The sequence below is a fragment of the Phaenicophaeus curvirostris genome, chromosome 12 (assembly GCF_032191515.1).
Source record: "Phaenicophaeus curvirostris isolate KB17595 chromosome 12, BPBGC_Pcur_1.0, whole genome shotgun sequence".
In the NCBI taxonomy this organism is placed as follows: domain Eukaryota; kingdom Metazoa; phylum Chordata; class Aves; order Cuculiformes; family Cuculidae; genus Phaenicophaeus; species Phaenicophaeus curvirostris.
Window position 1 is genome coordinate 10,714,982 of NC_091403.1, and position 15,068 is coordinate 10,730,049.

The 15,068-nt window shown below is 43.6% G+C and overlaps 1 protein-coding gene across 5 annotated transcripts in view; it reads left to right on the plus strand.

Moving 5' to 3' along the window:
* The window catches only part of CHD2 (chromodomain helicase DNA binding protein 2), a 57,001-nt gene that overhangs the window by 11,937 nt on the left and 29,996 nt on the right, over window positions 1-15,068 (plus strand). For 3 of the 5 annotated variants that reach the window (XM_069866537.1, XM_069866539.1, XM_069866538.1), the window contains 5 exons: window positions 3,387-3,606; window positions 6,388-6,474; window positions 12,720-12,781; window positions 14,116-14,238; window positions 14,577-14,726. In XM_069866537.1, the coding sequence (XP_069722638.1) occupies window positions 3,387-3,606; window positions 6,388-6,474; window positions 12,720-12,781; window positions 14,116-14,238; window positions 14,577-14,726 (642 nt within the window). Of the gene's footprint in view, window positions 1-3,386; window positions 3,607-6,387; window positions 6,475-7,514; window positions 7,637-12,719; window positions 12,782-14,115; window positions 14,239-14,576; window positions 14,727-15,068 lie in introns of those variants that run through there. The other 2 variants (XM_069866541.1, XM_069866540.1) reach the window with 2 other exon arrangements.

Sequence of the window (15,068 nt, forward strand, 5' to 3'; positions counted from 1 at the left end):
TTCCCTCTCAAGTCAGGAGCAGGTTCTTAATTAAAACAGAATTATAGCCTGAAGTATTTCTTGGAAACCAGGGAACATATTTGGCTGAGTCTTAGCAGATCTCATTTTTTATAGAAGTTTCTCACTTAAAGGAAGTTTACCTGCAGTCCAACTGTGGCTTTCGTGATGTTCACAGATGATTTTCTGCTGAATTTGGAGGGGGATGGGCTGGTTGAATTGTGATTTTTGCAGCAATTAATTACAGCTTATCCCTCACTTTTATTTTAACTGAAAGTAGATCTTGTTTGGATGTTTGCTTAGGGAAACTAAAGCAGTGCATATTCAAAAAATAGCTGCTGAAAAGAGGACTTAAACCTCCAGTTATGCACAGTGCAAGGCTTGACTTGACATACAGTGTCGCTAAACCTTTATACTCTGTTGGCAGGTAGAAATGCTTCCTGAATGTCTCTGTGGTAGTAAGAAGAGATTATTTTATGGAATTAACCTTTTCTATTCTCTTTTTTTATTCTGTCAGTGTGGAAATAAAGACAAGCACATATCCTTTTGCCTTGATAACAGGTTGTGTATTAATAAATACTTGCAACAGCCTTTGAAAGGACATACCACATCTCATCTACAATTCTTTCCTTAGCAGGCCAAGCACATGCATACCTGTTCTTGTAGAAGTGTGGTAATGTCTCTGACACTAGAGAAATCTCCCTCTTCTCATATTACACAGTTCCCATCTTGAAAATAAAGAATTAGAGTGTCCAGATGATGTTGTGGATAAATCACATGAATTATTGACGTGCAGAGAAGCTGTGTCCCTGTGTCCTTGAATTAAAATGTAGGGCTTTGAGAAACAAAGACCTCCAGAGTAAGAGGAGGCCAGTTATTAATGTTCTGCCTTTAAACAAATGCTGCCAAAGCTGTGTGGCTTCAGTCTAGCCTGGGTTATTGTAATATCTTCCAGCTATTGCTAATAAATTAATGTAAGAAAAGTGTCTTCCTCTTTTGTACGTCCCTGTGGAACATGGGATGCCAACATGACTCAACCATAGCCTGATGTTGCCACATGCCAGTAGAGGTTTGGATGTCTCTGGATCCCATTCTTTCTTGGAGGTCAAGTCCCCATATCCGTGGGAGGCTCTGTGGGACAGTGTCCTGCCAAGCCCTTGTCTGTGGAAACCATTTGTCTCTAGAGCTGCTGGAGCGTTGTTTCCTTGAGTGATGTGGCAATGTTTCCTAATAAATTCACTTGGTTTTCTTGAAAAAAAACCCTGAAAATTCTTCAACAGAGAAGTTTCATCACTTGCTCTAAGCAGACTGGGTTGCAAAGGGATGTGGTTGAGTGGGACATTGGGGGCAGATGTCAGCAGGTCTGTGGATGTGCTCAAAGAGAAACGATGCGGAGAGCTGCAGGCGAGCAGCGAGAGATGGGGTGGGTGGTGCTGGTCATGGGGCATATCAGGAGAGCGCAGGAATGGAAGGCTGTGGTTGAGAAGAGGGGACTGGAAATTGCAGAAAACGTAGAGGAAGGGACAGGCTGCGGCAGGATGTAGCAAGCAGGCTGTGCCTTTGATTGTCATGGACAGGAGTGGGACAGGCAGGAGCAACCAGGTGGCCTGGAAGGGTCATAGTTTGGCTTGATTTTCCAGCCCTAGAAAGTCTGGGATATCCCCATCTCCTTCAAAACCAAGCTGGGACGATGAAACCAGTAACCCATCGGTGACTGTTTACCCTCTGCTCCATGCTGAAAAAGCTGTGTTTCTGTTACTTCAGGCTTAGAAATCCTCACCACCACTGTTCCTTTTTCCCCCGCACGTGCTACTCTCTTCCATTTTAGGACTTGCAAACAAAGAGGCAGCCAGCACTGCAACGAAATCGCAAGATGGTGGGAGAGGGATGGCTATAAAATGTCGGCTGGAGTCTGGCTGCACGCCCTGTGCCGGAGGGATTTCTGGAGCAAGTTCCCGCAGTGCTTGGCTGCCGCCCTCTGCCTGCTCCTGGGAGACGGCTGGGAGCTGAGCTGCTGTGTGGGAAGGCCAGAGCCACTCTGCTGATGCCTGAGCTGCTGGGGTCAGATTCCATAGGTGTTTGAACAATGAGAGTGGGAAAGTTATTTCTGTGGTGTAAGTCCCGTTTGCATTGGATATAGTGATGAACAGTAGCTGACTCTAGTGATCTTGTCTCTTTAGCGTGTGTTGGTTTCTGTAGAATTGGCTGTAACTGTACCCGCGCTTTTGCTTTTTTGTCTTGGTGTTACCTCTCAAATTGTGAATTACAAGCAGAGCCTTCAATGTATCTTGTTACTTTTCTGGTTTTGTACAAAAGGAGAAAAATAAAAAAATATAATTTCTTTTTGCAAAATTTTCCTGTCTCTTCTTTCCATGAAGTTATATCTGCAGCATGCCCTTAAATACTACAAAGGTGTGTAGCTGCAGATCAGGAGCTGACTTGGACAGGGATGCTCCTGGTTCAAACCATTTGCAGTCTTGTTATTGCTGCAGTGCATTTTGATTTGTAACAGTGGGATTTGTAATGCTGCCTTACTGGCATGTATATTGCATCTAGTAATGTATTTTGTATTTTATTTAATTGGATTTTAAATTAAAAATAGATGTTGGAGTGATTGGGCAAAAGTATGTGAGTATTTCAGCCACCTAAAATAGTTTGACCTCTCTGTTTTGTTGAGAAGCCTGCATTTAAGTGAAGATTATTATTAAGTGAATATTATTATTATATGAATTCTATACATTAACCCATTTGAAAGTAAAGGAAAAAAAGATAAATATATGTGTTTGATGTTCAACTCCCCTGTTATTGGATGCTTGAGAAATGTGGCCTGTACAGCATTGATATAATCCTTTATACAGGAACTCCCCCGGCCACGTGCCTGCAAGAAACATGTAGTATCATATATATATATGCATATTTGGTACTGTCCTCTTTCAGAAATTGGATGTCTGATTTTCAAACCACTGGCCATACGCGGGTGTAGTAGAGAGCCATGCCAGAGCAGCTGCTTATGCTTAATATAGCAGGATGGTCTCTGGACACTTCATCTCCCAACATACCTTATTCTCCCTCCCTTCAAGCAGCCCAAATGCTCCCTGGAGGACCTGTGCTGGTGGTATTAAGGCTTCTCTTTGTCTTAACCACCATTCTTGTTTTGGCTGATGAGCAGGAAATACTGTACAATGACATGGAGCCTGCAGTCTTGCCCTGTGTTCCGTGCCGGTCCTGGGAAAGAATTGCATCTGCTTCAATATGCCCATTTGGGACTGTGTTGTATTTAGGCTATTCCGAGCCTATCGTAGCTTGGACATGGCTTGGGTTTGCTCACAGCGTATTTCAAAGCTGTGATGGTACAGTTAAAATGTAATCTCTTCTTTCTCTATCATCAGTCACTCGGCATCCGAAGAAGCCTCTGGCTCTGACTCTGCAAGCCAGTCTGAAAGTGAGCAGGGCAGCGAGCAGGGCAGCGAGTCAAACAGCAGCTCGGAGTCCTCTGAAAGTCAGTCTGAATCTGAAAGTGAATCAACGGGTTCAAAATCCCAGCAGACTCCTCCTGAAACCAAAGAAAAACCAGCCTCTAAGAAGGAAAGGATAGCAGATGTTAAAAAGGTATTGCCCTATTGCTTTGCATAGCTTTGTAACCACCACGAAAGGGCAGACAGCAGGACCTTCACAAAGCTGTCTTCAACTTCTCTGCCACTTTGCACATTGACCAAATAGCCTCCAACCTCTGGTGTCCCCACATCACTCACTGGATGTTTGGTCTGTGTGTTTGTGCCCTGCTGATGTCATCCTTTTGAGCAAGAGCTTGTGTGTTTGCCGGGACAGCCCTTTGGATACGAAATAGGCAGTGACAGAGCTGACTGGTGTGAATGAGGGGCAGGCACCTGTCATCAACATGCGACCCTGTCATTTCATCCTCTCCCTTCTGTCTTTCCTCTTCTCTCCTGTCCTCCTGTCTCTTCTCTCCTTCAGAAACACTAAAGCTTCCCCATGTGGTAAATAATCGTGAGAATGCTTGTCTAGCATTTTGGCCACTTTGGTTTATTTCCATCACTGTCTTCCTCTTTGAAAAATGTAAAGAAAAGTACCTTTTTTCCTCCTCCTCCTTTTTTTTCTTTTTTTTTTTTTTTTATTATTTATGTCCAGAGCAGTGGTTCTTTATTATGTTTTTTTCTGCAGGTTCTCAACTACCCCTTAGCAATCCCCTCCCTCAAACAGCCAGGTTTGCCCTCCACCTGCTGCTGCACAGGAGGAAAAGGGATTGTAGGTGTCTCATGCATGTGGTATCCCTCTAGTTGGGAAGCATCTCCCCAGTGCAGAAGCTGTGCCTTGGATACCTGCTTTACCAGAGGGATGGAGACACCTGAGTAGCAGAGCGTAGTGTGAGGTGGGAAAGAGGAGCCCAAATACACATTGGAGACAGGAACTTGGTGAACTGAGTTTACTTGGAGGGAGGAAAATCAGGTTAGATCAGGTTTTTGTGTGTTTTGTTGATTTGTGGTGTGTAACTCGCCTGTTGTGGTTTGTACTTTGTGCAGCTTGCTCATGAGACTGTGTTTTATGGAGAAAGTTGCTCTGTATGTAAAGACTGAGAAGGACGGGCAGTGCTTTCAGCCTGTGCTTCCCACGCACCTGCAAGGGAAAGGTGAAGGATTTTGTTACCACTTTCTCCTTCTCATAAATCTCTGGGCTGTTGGCTCAGACTGTGGCTAAATCTCCCATGTTCAAATGGGCAAGGAAGGATGCATTTGTAAGGCAGTTGTGGTGATGCTATATTCAAATTTCTTGTTTATTGTTGATAAGTGGGGACTGAGGGAAGTTTTCTCTTCCTCTGTGGGTTTCTAAGAGCATATCCCTAACAATAAACATTAAAGTTATCCTATGAGGTAATGCATCCATGTGATAATTAGCATAGATGAAAAGTCAGGGCATCCTCTAATAAGAAAATCTCTCCTTAATTTCTCTGTTGATGGGTGTTTTCCTTAGCTAGGTCCAATCTAGGCATACTGACATCTGTTCCACTTGAATAACCAATGCAGTTAATTATCATATTATTGTTTATTTTGTATTTCTGTCTAGATACACCCATGAAGGTGAGGTTAATTTATATTAGGTGCTGTTTAGATTTGTCATGGGAGTCGATCCCTTATCCAAAAATGTGTGCCGTTTAAAAGATGAAAAGACGAGTTCTTCAAACAGTTCGGGGAGTGCTTGAGTTCTTCTTTCTTGTGAATTTATCTCTCTGTACTTGCATGCCCAGCAGACACACACCTTCGCAATCTGTCTGTTGCGGTGTTATCCCATTACTCCTTTAACAGCAGCAGAAAAATTGTTGGGCTGCAGCCTCGTATTCATCATTCTGTCAATCCCACATCGCTGCTGCATCTGGCAGTGTGATTTGATTTCCTTTTCCTGCCTGTGGCTTGCAGAGACATTTGAGGAGTGGAGGGAATAGAAAAGCAAGAGAATGAATAGGTTTAGAAAACTGTAAGAGGATAAGCAGTGCTGAGGGAGAGAGGGATTGTTGATGTAGGTGTTTGAAAGCTGTGTTGGTGGTTTGTATCTGCCCTGTAAATCCTCTGGTGTCCTGTGTCACCAGCACAGCTCTGCTTTCATACCCCTTGGGGCATCAGTTCTTGTCTCCCCACTTCTGTCTGTCTGACAAGAACAAATGCATGCTGTTGTACACACTATATTAAGCTGTTTAGGGCTTGGTTAAAGCAAATAGAGCACACCCATTCCCAGCAGTTGACTCTACACATCTGTGTGTCCTGCGCAGCCAAACTCATTTGCATCAGTGCATTTGGGAGAGGAGCCAGCAGTCCTGCCATCTTGCCTTGCCAAAGGATAGGGTGCCCTGGTCAATTTGCCATCCAGGCTGGGACACAGAATTCATTTTTGAAGTTGCTTCTGGTGATGTCTCATCAGTGGGCTTGTCAGCTAGCTGGTGGGGTTTTCCCTAGGGAAGGAAATTGTGATGGAAGCTGTTAGGGACAGTGAATTTTCCCTTTGAGTTGGTAGATCCATTCATTCCATGTGCAAGGTGTTGCCTCCTTACATTTAGCATCATTGCTTGCAGAAGCTGGCTGGCTGAAAACTCTGTCGTTCAGCCTGAGTGAGCTGGAGAGTAATTTGTACTCCGATGAAAATATGGCTCACTATGAAGAGAATGCTGAGATAAAACATGCCGCTTTAGAGTGTTACCAAATACCCCAAAGAGTAATAATCCTTTTCAGCCAGTTTTTTTAAAGTGTCCATCTACTGGTTGCTGATTCCCTAATGGTTTTATGTTGATTGTTTTTAAAAAACATTCACCATCAACCTTCTCTAAAGTGTCAGAAATAATTGGGGTGAAGCAGGCCTTCTCATGGTCTGTTTATTTTGCAGATGTGGGAAGAATATCCTGATGTTTATGGGGTTAGGAGGTCAAACCGAAGCAGACAAGAACCGTCACGATTTAATATAAAAGATGAGGTAAGAAAACAATAAAAAAAAAAAAAAGAATGAGGGATTCCTGAACATATAAACCCAACCAAACCCAAAGAGCAAAGGCAGGTCTCATCTGCATTGCCTTGTAAACATGGAATCCTAGCCTGGTGCATGGATGCTGGAGCTCACAGTTAAGGTCCCAGTCCTGCAGTTGGATCCACTTGGCCTGAGACCTCTGGAGTCAGTGGGACACTACATGGGCTGAGATCTGCCTGCATGGATCTGATTGCTGTAATAGGGTGTAATGCAAGTTGTGCTCTGTTGTAGAAGTGTCTTGGAGCAAATGAATCTGTGTTAAAATAACAAAGCCAAAGCAGAACACAAATTCAACCAGGAATAAAGAAAGCTTCCCAGAAGCACCTCAAAACAAAACAGGCATTGTTGCCCATCCCGGAAAGGATCACACTGATAAATGCGTTTGTGTGTGTTGTTCAGCTTTATGAACCATCACTTTTATTTGGTTGAATACTGAGGAGTCTTTTATGTTTCAGTTGGAGGTGACAGTGGTCAGAGCCTGGCAGACAAACCTTCCGATTGTTCCTTTTTCAGAACTCTAATTTTTTTTCTGCAGGAATTAGCTGCTGCCTTCATTTGCATCTACAAGTTTTCTACATTGCAGATCTTCAGGAAGGTTGAGTAGCTATAACCAGAGGGGAAGGAAAAACATAGAGAGGCTTAAATCAAAAGTAAAGCTTGGGGCTTAGAGTTAGGTACAAAACTATGCAATTGGAAATTTATAGGTAAATAACCAGATTTTCAGCAGAGAGAAGCCTAGTCATGCTCTCTCATGGTCAAACTATTTGTGCTTTGCTGTTAAAATGCACGTTAGGATGCTCAGGAGGTCCAAGCCACATGGCAAATGCAGGTCTCTGGCTCCTTGCTCTGGCGTGTTATTGTAGAGCCTTGCAGCATCTGCAGTGCCACCCCCAGCCCCGCAGACTCCTCTGCTGGATATTCCACATAACAGCAGATTAGAGAGGGGCTTGGGGCACATCATTGACTTAGCTTTTGTTTTCCTTTTCAAGTTCTGCAAAGCCCAAGCTCGCTGGGCACCTCTCTGTGCGATGCCCTGGCATGCACTGTGCTGGCGATGTCACACCCACCACAGACCTCCGCTGCAGCCCCCAGTGCCCTGTTAGGGGCTGAGGTAAGTCATGTTTTTTTTGTTTTACAATATTACGTGGTTTTGCAAATGTTGTTTTCTTTTTCAATATCTTTATTTCTGACTACATAATGTATGGTCAAGTTTTTTTTAAAAAATCCAAGATGTTAAAAACTTTGCTATACCACAAAATATTGTAAAAAAAAAAAAAAAAGTCCTTTGAATGACCCCACTGCCACCTTCATGAAATGGAAAGCAAAAATAAATAAAATTGGACTACCCCCTTTCCCTTTCTCTCCCTAAAGCAACACTGACTGGTCCCCATAGGGCAACTCCTATCTGCAGCAGAGTCTGATGGAGGGTGTGACATGTCAGGAACACAGTGCTGGCACCTACGAAGAGCAGGAGGAGATGGAAGATCTTGCTTTTGGAAGACCTAAACGCCAAAAGAGAGGAAATAGCATAGCTGGAGCCTGCATGTTGCTGAGCACTCTTTGCTGCTGCTGGAGCTGGCAGAAACCCAAGGCTCTTGAAACCTCTTAAGACTGCATTTTACCTTTACAGGGATAAGCCTGTTGCCAGTGACCTGCTGTTGTTGCTTGCTGCTTGGGACTTCCAGTACAGTGTCTAGGGACTTTTAATTGCCTTCTTCCTTAGCTCTTCTCTGCAGTATTAGCAAACAGCATCACCCAGGCAGCGTGGCAGGCTCAGAGCACAAAACAAGAATCAGCTGTCAGAACTCCCTGTGTGCTGCCCCTGACTTGCTCTACTCGAGGGAGCTGGCGTGTGGGTGGAGGTGGTTCAGTTTCTGGGGCACTGTTCAATCACTAGTCTGTCCTATGAGACCAGAAGTTTGGGCAGGGTTATTTCTGTGTTAGAAATGTTTGCCTTCTGGGAGCTGCCCAGAGGCCACTGGGCACATTGTGTAGGTCTCTGAGCTGCAGTCAGAGAGGGTGATAACGTGCGATCGACACCAAGGTGTGAGCTGAAATATCAGGAAGCCAAAGTGCAGTTTTGCATAGGGATACAGAGCTGCTCAGAGAACTAGAGCTGTCTCCAGGAGTAAAAGAACACATGAGTATTTTAGTAAAAACAGTACTTGTCCACACATTTTCTTTGCAGTTAATAAATCAGCTTCAGGGGAACTGAGACGTGCAGAGCCAGATGCCTTTCAGAGTATTCTGGGGCAGTCGAGGACTAAATGTGCCCCAAACAGACACAATCTTTTCACTATAAGAAGGATGGTTTGAGATTGGAGTTAGTAAAAAATGGCATGGTCCATCTCCTCTGTGAGAGGAAGGACACAAGTCATGCGCCAGAGGTGTTCCCAAAATACATGTAGTTTCATTATTGAAAAAAAAAAATCTACTTATTTATGTTTTCATTAATGCTTTGCCTCACCTCTTTGCTGAAAGTTCAAATGCTGCCAGTATCACTGGGAGAGAGGTGTTTGGCAGACTTAAGAAAACTAAACTAGCAGGCTGAGATTCTCCAGCTTTTCTAGAGCTTGGCCTCTGTTAAGCCCGAAATGAGCAAATCCACACTTTTACTTTAGTCTGAAGTATTTCTTTCCCCTGTTTAAGCCAGTCTTCATCTCTCCTAGTAGGCAGCATGAGCTCCAGGGGCCCACCTGGACCATGGCAATGATCTTGAGTCTTCGTTTCTCCTGCTCTGGGCTAGTGCCAAGGACACTCATGGACAATCTGAAGGACCAGGACTTTAAGGATGCTACTGTATTGCTCTGCTTCATGCTACATACACAGCATCATTACGTTTTGTACAGCACTGTTCCACAGCAAAATACAGCATAATTAATTTAGTAAAAGTGTGCGTCCTTTAAGTGCTGGGAGAGAATAAATTAGATGGGAGGCATCAGTGAGGCATGGAGAGGGAAGGCTGATCCCTCCAGCTGGAGGTGGGAAAAGCAAATTGGAAAATGTCAGTTCTTAGTCCAGTTGGAGGTAGTGGTGCCAGAGTAATTTGGGCATGTTTATAGCATTCGGTAGGGCAAAGGGCAACTAGGGACTGTGAGTCGTCTTTTTCCTTGGCCAGAGCAGCAGCACTCTGAGGGGGAAGCCTGAGCCCAGCAGAGTTTTGCCAGTGCTGGTACTCAAGGCTCTGAGTGACAATGTGCTGCCGGCTTCTCTTGCTGGTCTAAAAAATGCCCTGGTGGGAACTGGAGACAGATTTTGTCAGCGTCACTTGTGTCATTTAGAGAGGTGACGTTATTAAAATCAGAGTTGTGTGTGATTTCCCAGCTGGTCTGCTTCCTGCTGAGGGTGGGTGGCAGGCTGGAGTGCAGATGCGACATCAGGTGTCCACTCAGGACCTGATGTGCCCCCAACTCTTTGGTTATCATCTGCATTCCCTTAACTGAGAAGTTTACACCAACCAGAGTCTGTGGGTTGATTTTGGTAACAAGGAGTTATAAGCACAAGGTCTGTTGGTGCTGCAGAGTCCAGGGCAAAGGTACAGATCTCGCTCTTGAGCTGCTATGAGCAATTCAGCTTAGAATTTTGCAGCTGGGTCCTGAAATATGCATCTAAGTGCCATTAAGAGGTTGCTAATGTGCTTATGCTTTTTTTTAAAAAATATTATTTATGTATAAAATGGTAGAAGGTGGCTTTTAGGCAGGGATTGGAACCTGGAAGGTCTGGATTAGGATCCCAGGAGGAGCTGGTGAAAAGGAGGCAACGGGTTGGTGGTAGGTGAGGGAGCTGGAAGGAGAGGCTGAGTCACTGGTAGCTGTGAGGGGCACAGTGCTTCCTGCACTCATGCAGGGAGGATGTGGGAGCACGAGAAAGGCAGATGACTCAGGCTGGGGATGGGCTGTGTCAGAGGAAATATAGCTGGGCTTGACACGCGTTCAAAAAAGACAATGGTGTCTTTGAAATTGAAAAATGTAACTGAAGGCGGCTGAAATGCAGTCACAAGTTAAGTTTTTCAAGGCAGAAAGAGGTGAGGAAATGTCATTGAGAGATGAGCATCAGCTTTGTAGAGACAGCAACAGAGCAGGGGAACAGTAGAGGCATTAAGAATTAGGAAAGTGGATGCTAGAAACTTGAAAAAATGGGATTTTGGCAAAGAAGTGGAGTTCAAAGAGCCAAAAGTTGTATTTGGTTTCCTCCAAATCTGATCTCCTCTGACACAGAGTGGAATAATTCACCTCTCTTTACTTGTGGTTTGCCAAAAGACATCAAAAAGCAAGCATGCATTCAGAGGACAGCTCTTGAAAAACATGCCAAAATTGGAATGGCAAAGCAGTGTGCTTCAGAAAGCAGAGGAGACATTAAAAGAGAAAAAGAAAACTGAGGACTTTAAACTATGCTAAGTCGAAACTGAAATCTGTGGAATGCTTGGCTTATGTTGCAAGGGTAGGTGGGGCTCTCTGTGGTGTTTGCCAGTCATTGCTTCCTGGATGCTTGGTCTATGCGACATTCATGCAGGGCTGTAAAACAGGTGGACAAATATGTTTGTGGTAAGATATGGTGCAAAAGGTGTTACTGTGTCACATGTAAATCTGAGAGCAAACCATAGTGGAAATCAGCAAAGCTCTTTGTCTAACGTGCCATCCAGTATTTCAGTATATTTTAATGGAAACACTGATGCAAGTGAGAAGGTAATTTCTGTTGGTGAAAGAGAAGCTGGAAAACAGAAATAAATGAAGCAGAAGGAAAGCAAGAGGTGTGGGCCATGGGTCTCTAGAGACTCAGGATTTTCATGTTATAAGTTCACCATTTCATGAAATTCATATGTGAACAGCTCTTGATTTTAAGCTTTGCTAGCTGTAGCCAGGAGGGTGGTGGATGTACCCGGAGATGCAAACTGAGGTACAAACTGAAGTGATGGACAGATATTATCTGGAGCTGATGCTGAATACTGCAGCAAAAAGAAGGCAACTTCCAATAAGTCTATAGAGCAAGCAGCCTTGGAGGTTATTTCTATCATTTTAATATTGATTTAGAAATTTCTAAATAGTTTCTTTGCTTTTCTCCCTGACGATTTCTGTTTTCTGGAGCAAGTGTATAAGGTGAAGTCATCTGTTGGCTGAGGGGTGTTGTTTTAGGGCTGACTAGTTTCTACGAAGATGGGATTGTGTGCGAACTGCCTAAAGATTTATTTTTTTTATTTTTAGCTATTTCCGTCTGTAGGAGTGAATGAATCCCACATTTAAAATAGTACATCAAGTAGTTAGAATATCTCCAGATATATTTAGCCAGCAAGACTTCACTGGTGGAGACTGGAGGATTAGGAGGAAGGAACGCAGCAGGGCATGGCTCTGACCCACTCAGGTACTCAGTGATTCAGGAAAGCAAGGACACTCTTGTGATAAGAATATTATTATTTTATAAGAATTTCCTTCCTTATAGGAAGTTTCCCTAATGGAGGCAGAAATCATAATGCATTTGTGTGACTGTGAAAGTTTCTACAATCACAGAAACTAAGCTTGAATGCCCCCAAATATTGCAGTATTCAACCACTACACTTGCAGTTAAAAGCCTTAGCACTGGGGCAGACCCTGAAAGTGCTGTCCAGAAAGCACAAAATCATGCTGCTGCCTGATCCTCAAGCATCAGGCAGGAGCAGTGCTCACCTTGCACCATCGGCAGTGGTAGCAGCAGCTGAGCTGCCCTCTTTCTCTCTCTCCCTCTCTCTCAATCTTTCTCTCTCTCTCTGGGCTGCTGGGCAGTGCAAGGTTTTGTGGGTTAAATTCTGTGGTTTTGTAATACTCTGGGTACTGCACACACTGCAGGTCTGCCTGGCCACTGCCACTGCTGAAAGGGCATCTGCCAGGTACTGGAGGTTAATGCTGAGGGGTAGGTGGATCATAGCCTTGCGCACCCTGAGCTCAAGGAACAGATGTTGTAGTAGAGCTCTCCAGCCTTTCTGCACAGTTGCCTTCTTCATGCTGAGAGCACAACATTAACCTTGCAGCTGAGGGAACGGCACTGGGGAGCTGACTGCTCTTTTGCAGTCCTGTCGCACCAAAGCATCCTTCCAGCGCTGCAATGAAAGAGCAGATGGGCTGTGTTTGAGCTCAGACCGCACACGTGTGTTACAATTGTGTCCTTGAGGAGACAGTCCAAAGCGAAGCCTACAACGTGATTTTCTTTCTTTTCAATTAAAGGCAAGTAGTGAATCTGAAAATGAAAGCCCAAAAAGAAGAGGCCAGAAGCAAGTGAAAAGACCGTAAGTTTCTAGGGAGAGGGTTTTGAATGGTGGTACTTTGTCTTGTTTTATTTTTCAGAACAGTGGTATTGGATTGTTTTATAGGTGTTGTTGACATGGAGGTCTTGTAAAATAAAATATCTAGTATTTCCAGCAATAACTTTTTGGATGACTAAAATTGAAGTATGAATATGGATCTACAAATGGATGCAGTTTCCTAGCTTTTCTTTTGTTGATGTTTTCACTCTTTGTCTATGGTAGAATCTGAACAAGTCAGGTTTGCATTCTGTTATTAGTCTTTCACTTCTCCATCAAGTTACTTATTCTGCTTCAGAAATACATGGAACAGTTTAATCCCTGCTCCTTTCCCCTTTTTGATTAATAGAGAATGAAATGCCCAATTATCATCATCTTTTATCTTCATAACCCCCTCCTTCAACAAAAGTCCTCCCATAGAGGATATTTTGGATATCTGATCACCATAAACAGGTTCACTTACAGTTGTGTTTTATTGCCTTTTTCCTAATAAGTACCTCTTGTTTTTTCCAAACACTAAAGTGAACTGAAGGGAAATACAAATTGCCTGATGGAGAAAACTTAAACACAGCCACATGATCCAGTTCCCTTTCTCCTGTTTCATGTGTTTTAATTTCTTGTTGTTGTACACACCAGCGCAGGAAAGGGGGGAAGATGATAAAGCATAGGGGAATAATTCCTGTGGACTCCTCATGTACCTCTTGGAGAGAAGAGGGTCTCCTTCAAAGGGCATTTTGGAGCTGCAGCTTTATTCTGAATTGCCCACAGATAAATTGCTGCCTTCCACTAGTGATATGGAGTGGTTTGGCTTCATGCTTGGAGATACTAATTTCCTGAACTTAGATGGCAGGAGACTTCTTGCTTCATTTTCCAGGCTACAAGGATATCATGTAACTGTGTATGTTGTTTCTCATACTCCATAGGTGAAAGTGAGAACTTCTCTTAAGATTTTTTAAGCTCATTTCAGAAGTGTAGAGATGGAAAAGAAAAATAAATAAAAGGAGGCACTTGCCCACCCAGTTGTAAGAAGTTCAGCTCTGCCACTAGCAATGTTGTTGTATGTGTTAATAGTCACTCTCACTCAAGATATATTCTCAGTACTTGATCTAAAACCTAGGTAACTGAGGCCTCTTCTTAAAAGCAGAGAATCACACCATGAAAGCCCCTCTGCATTTCACTGAACAACCAAAAGTGTGGTTTTGAAACTTTTCTTGTACTTATGGCCTGCTAGTATTAACTTAGGTGGTTTAGATGCCTGCTTGAATGAGTATTTGCATTGAAATATGAGTGCCCTTCATGACCTACGTTTCTGACCATAGAAATAAATGGAAGAGAGAGATTTCTGGTGAAGAAGAGGATGAAGATGGAGGGGAGCAAGGCACCAGTGGGGAGAGTGAGCCTGAAACGAAGAAAATTAAAGCAAGAAGACCTGTCCAAAGGAGGTAAGGTGTGGTTGGTTCAGTCTGTCTCTTCTTCTGTATGTCTTTTACACCTGTGCTGGGATGAGGAAATAATCTCTATTTGTTGCTAAAGAACATTGTGAGGAGTTTTTCCGGAATATTACCCTTATTGTAGGTTGTAACCTACTAAACCTAGGACCAAGTTACTCTGTCGTCTACCCATTTCATGCTCCTGTGAGTGATGCAGTGGTTTCCAGGATAGTGAAAGCAGGCCAAATCCCTAAGAGATACTTGAGATTCATGCTTTCTTGAAGACTTATTAAAATGAGTGTTTATGTAAACCACACTGTATTATAACTTTCTATTAATTCTTATTTTAGAACAGTGGCCAAAACCGGTGTTAAAAAGCCTCACAAACCCCAGCGTGGGAAGAAGAAAAAGAAACCGGACTCATCTGAAGATGATGATGATGATGAAGATGATGAGACCCCCAAGAGACAAACTCGACGAAGAGCAGCCAAAAATGTCAGGTATCAAGAAGTGTGGGGTTGCTTGATGATGAAAACTGTCAGGCTGGGGAAGGGGGGACACCCTACATTCCTTGCCCTTAGCATCGATTCACTGTGTGATCCTGCAGAGAATGTCTCCTCTGCCCTGCAGATATCCTTTGGCTGAGATGTGGTTCTTTTTGCAGGTTCATGCTGTGAATATCTGACTTCTCTTTGCCTTATTTTGCCATCTCTAAGGGAGGGAATTTTTACCAGTCCCTCTTAGAGAAATGTGAGGAGGTTTGCATTATGTTTCTAGAGCACTCTCAGATGAGATTAAGAATTGCAAATAGATCAAAATGAGGAAGAGGGAGGAGCTGTGCT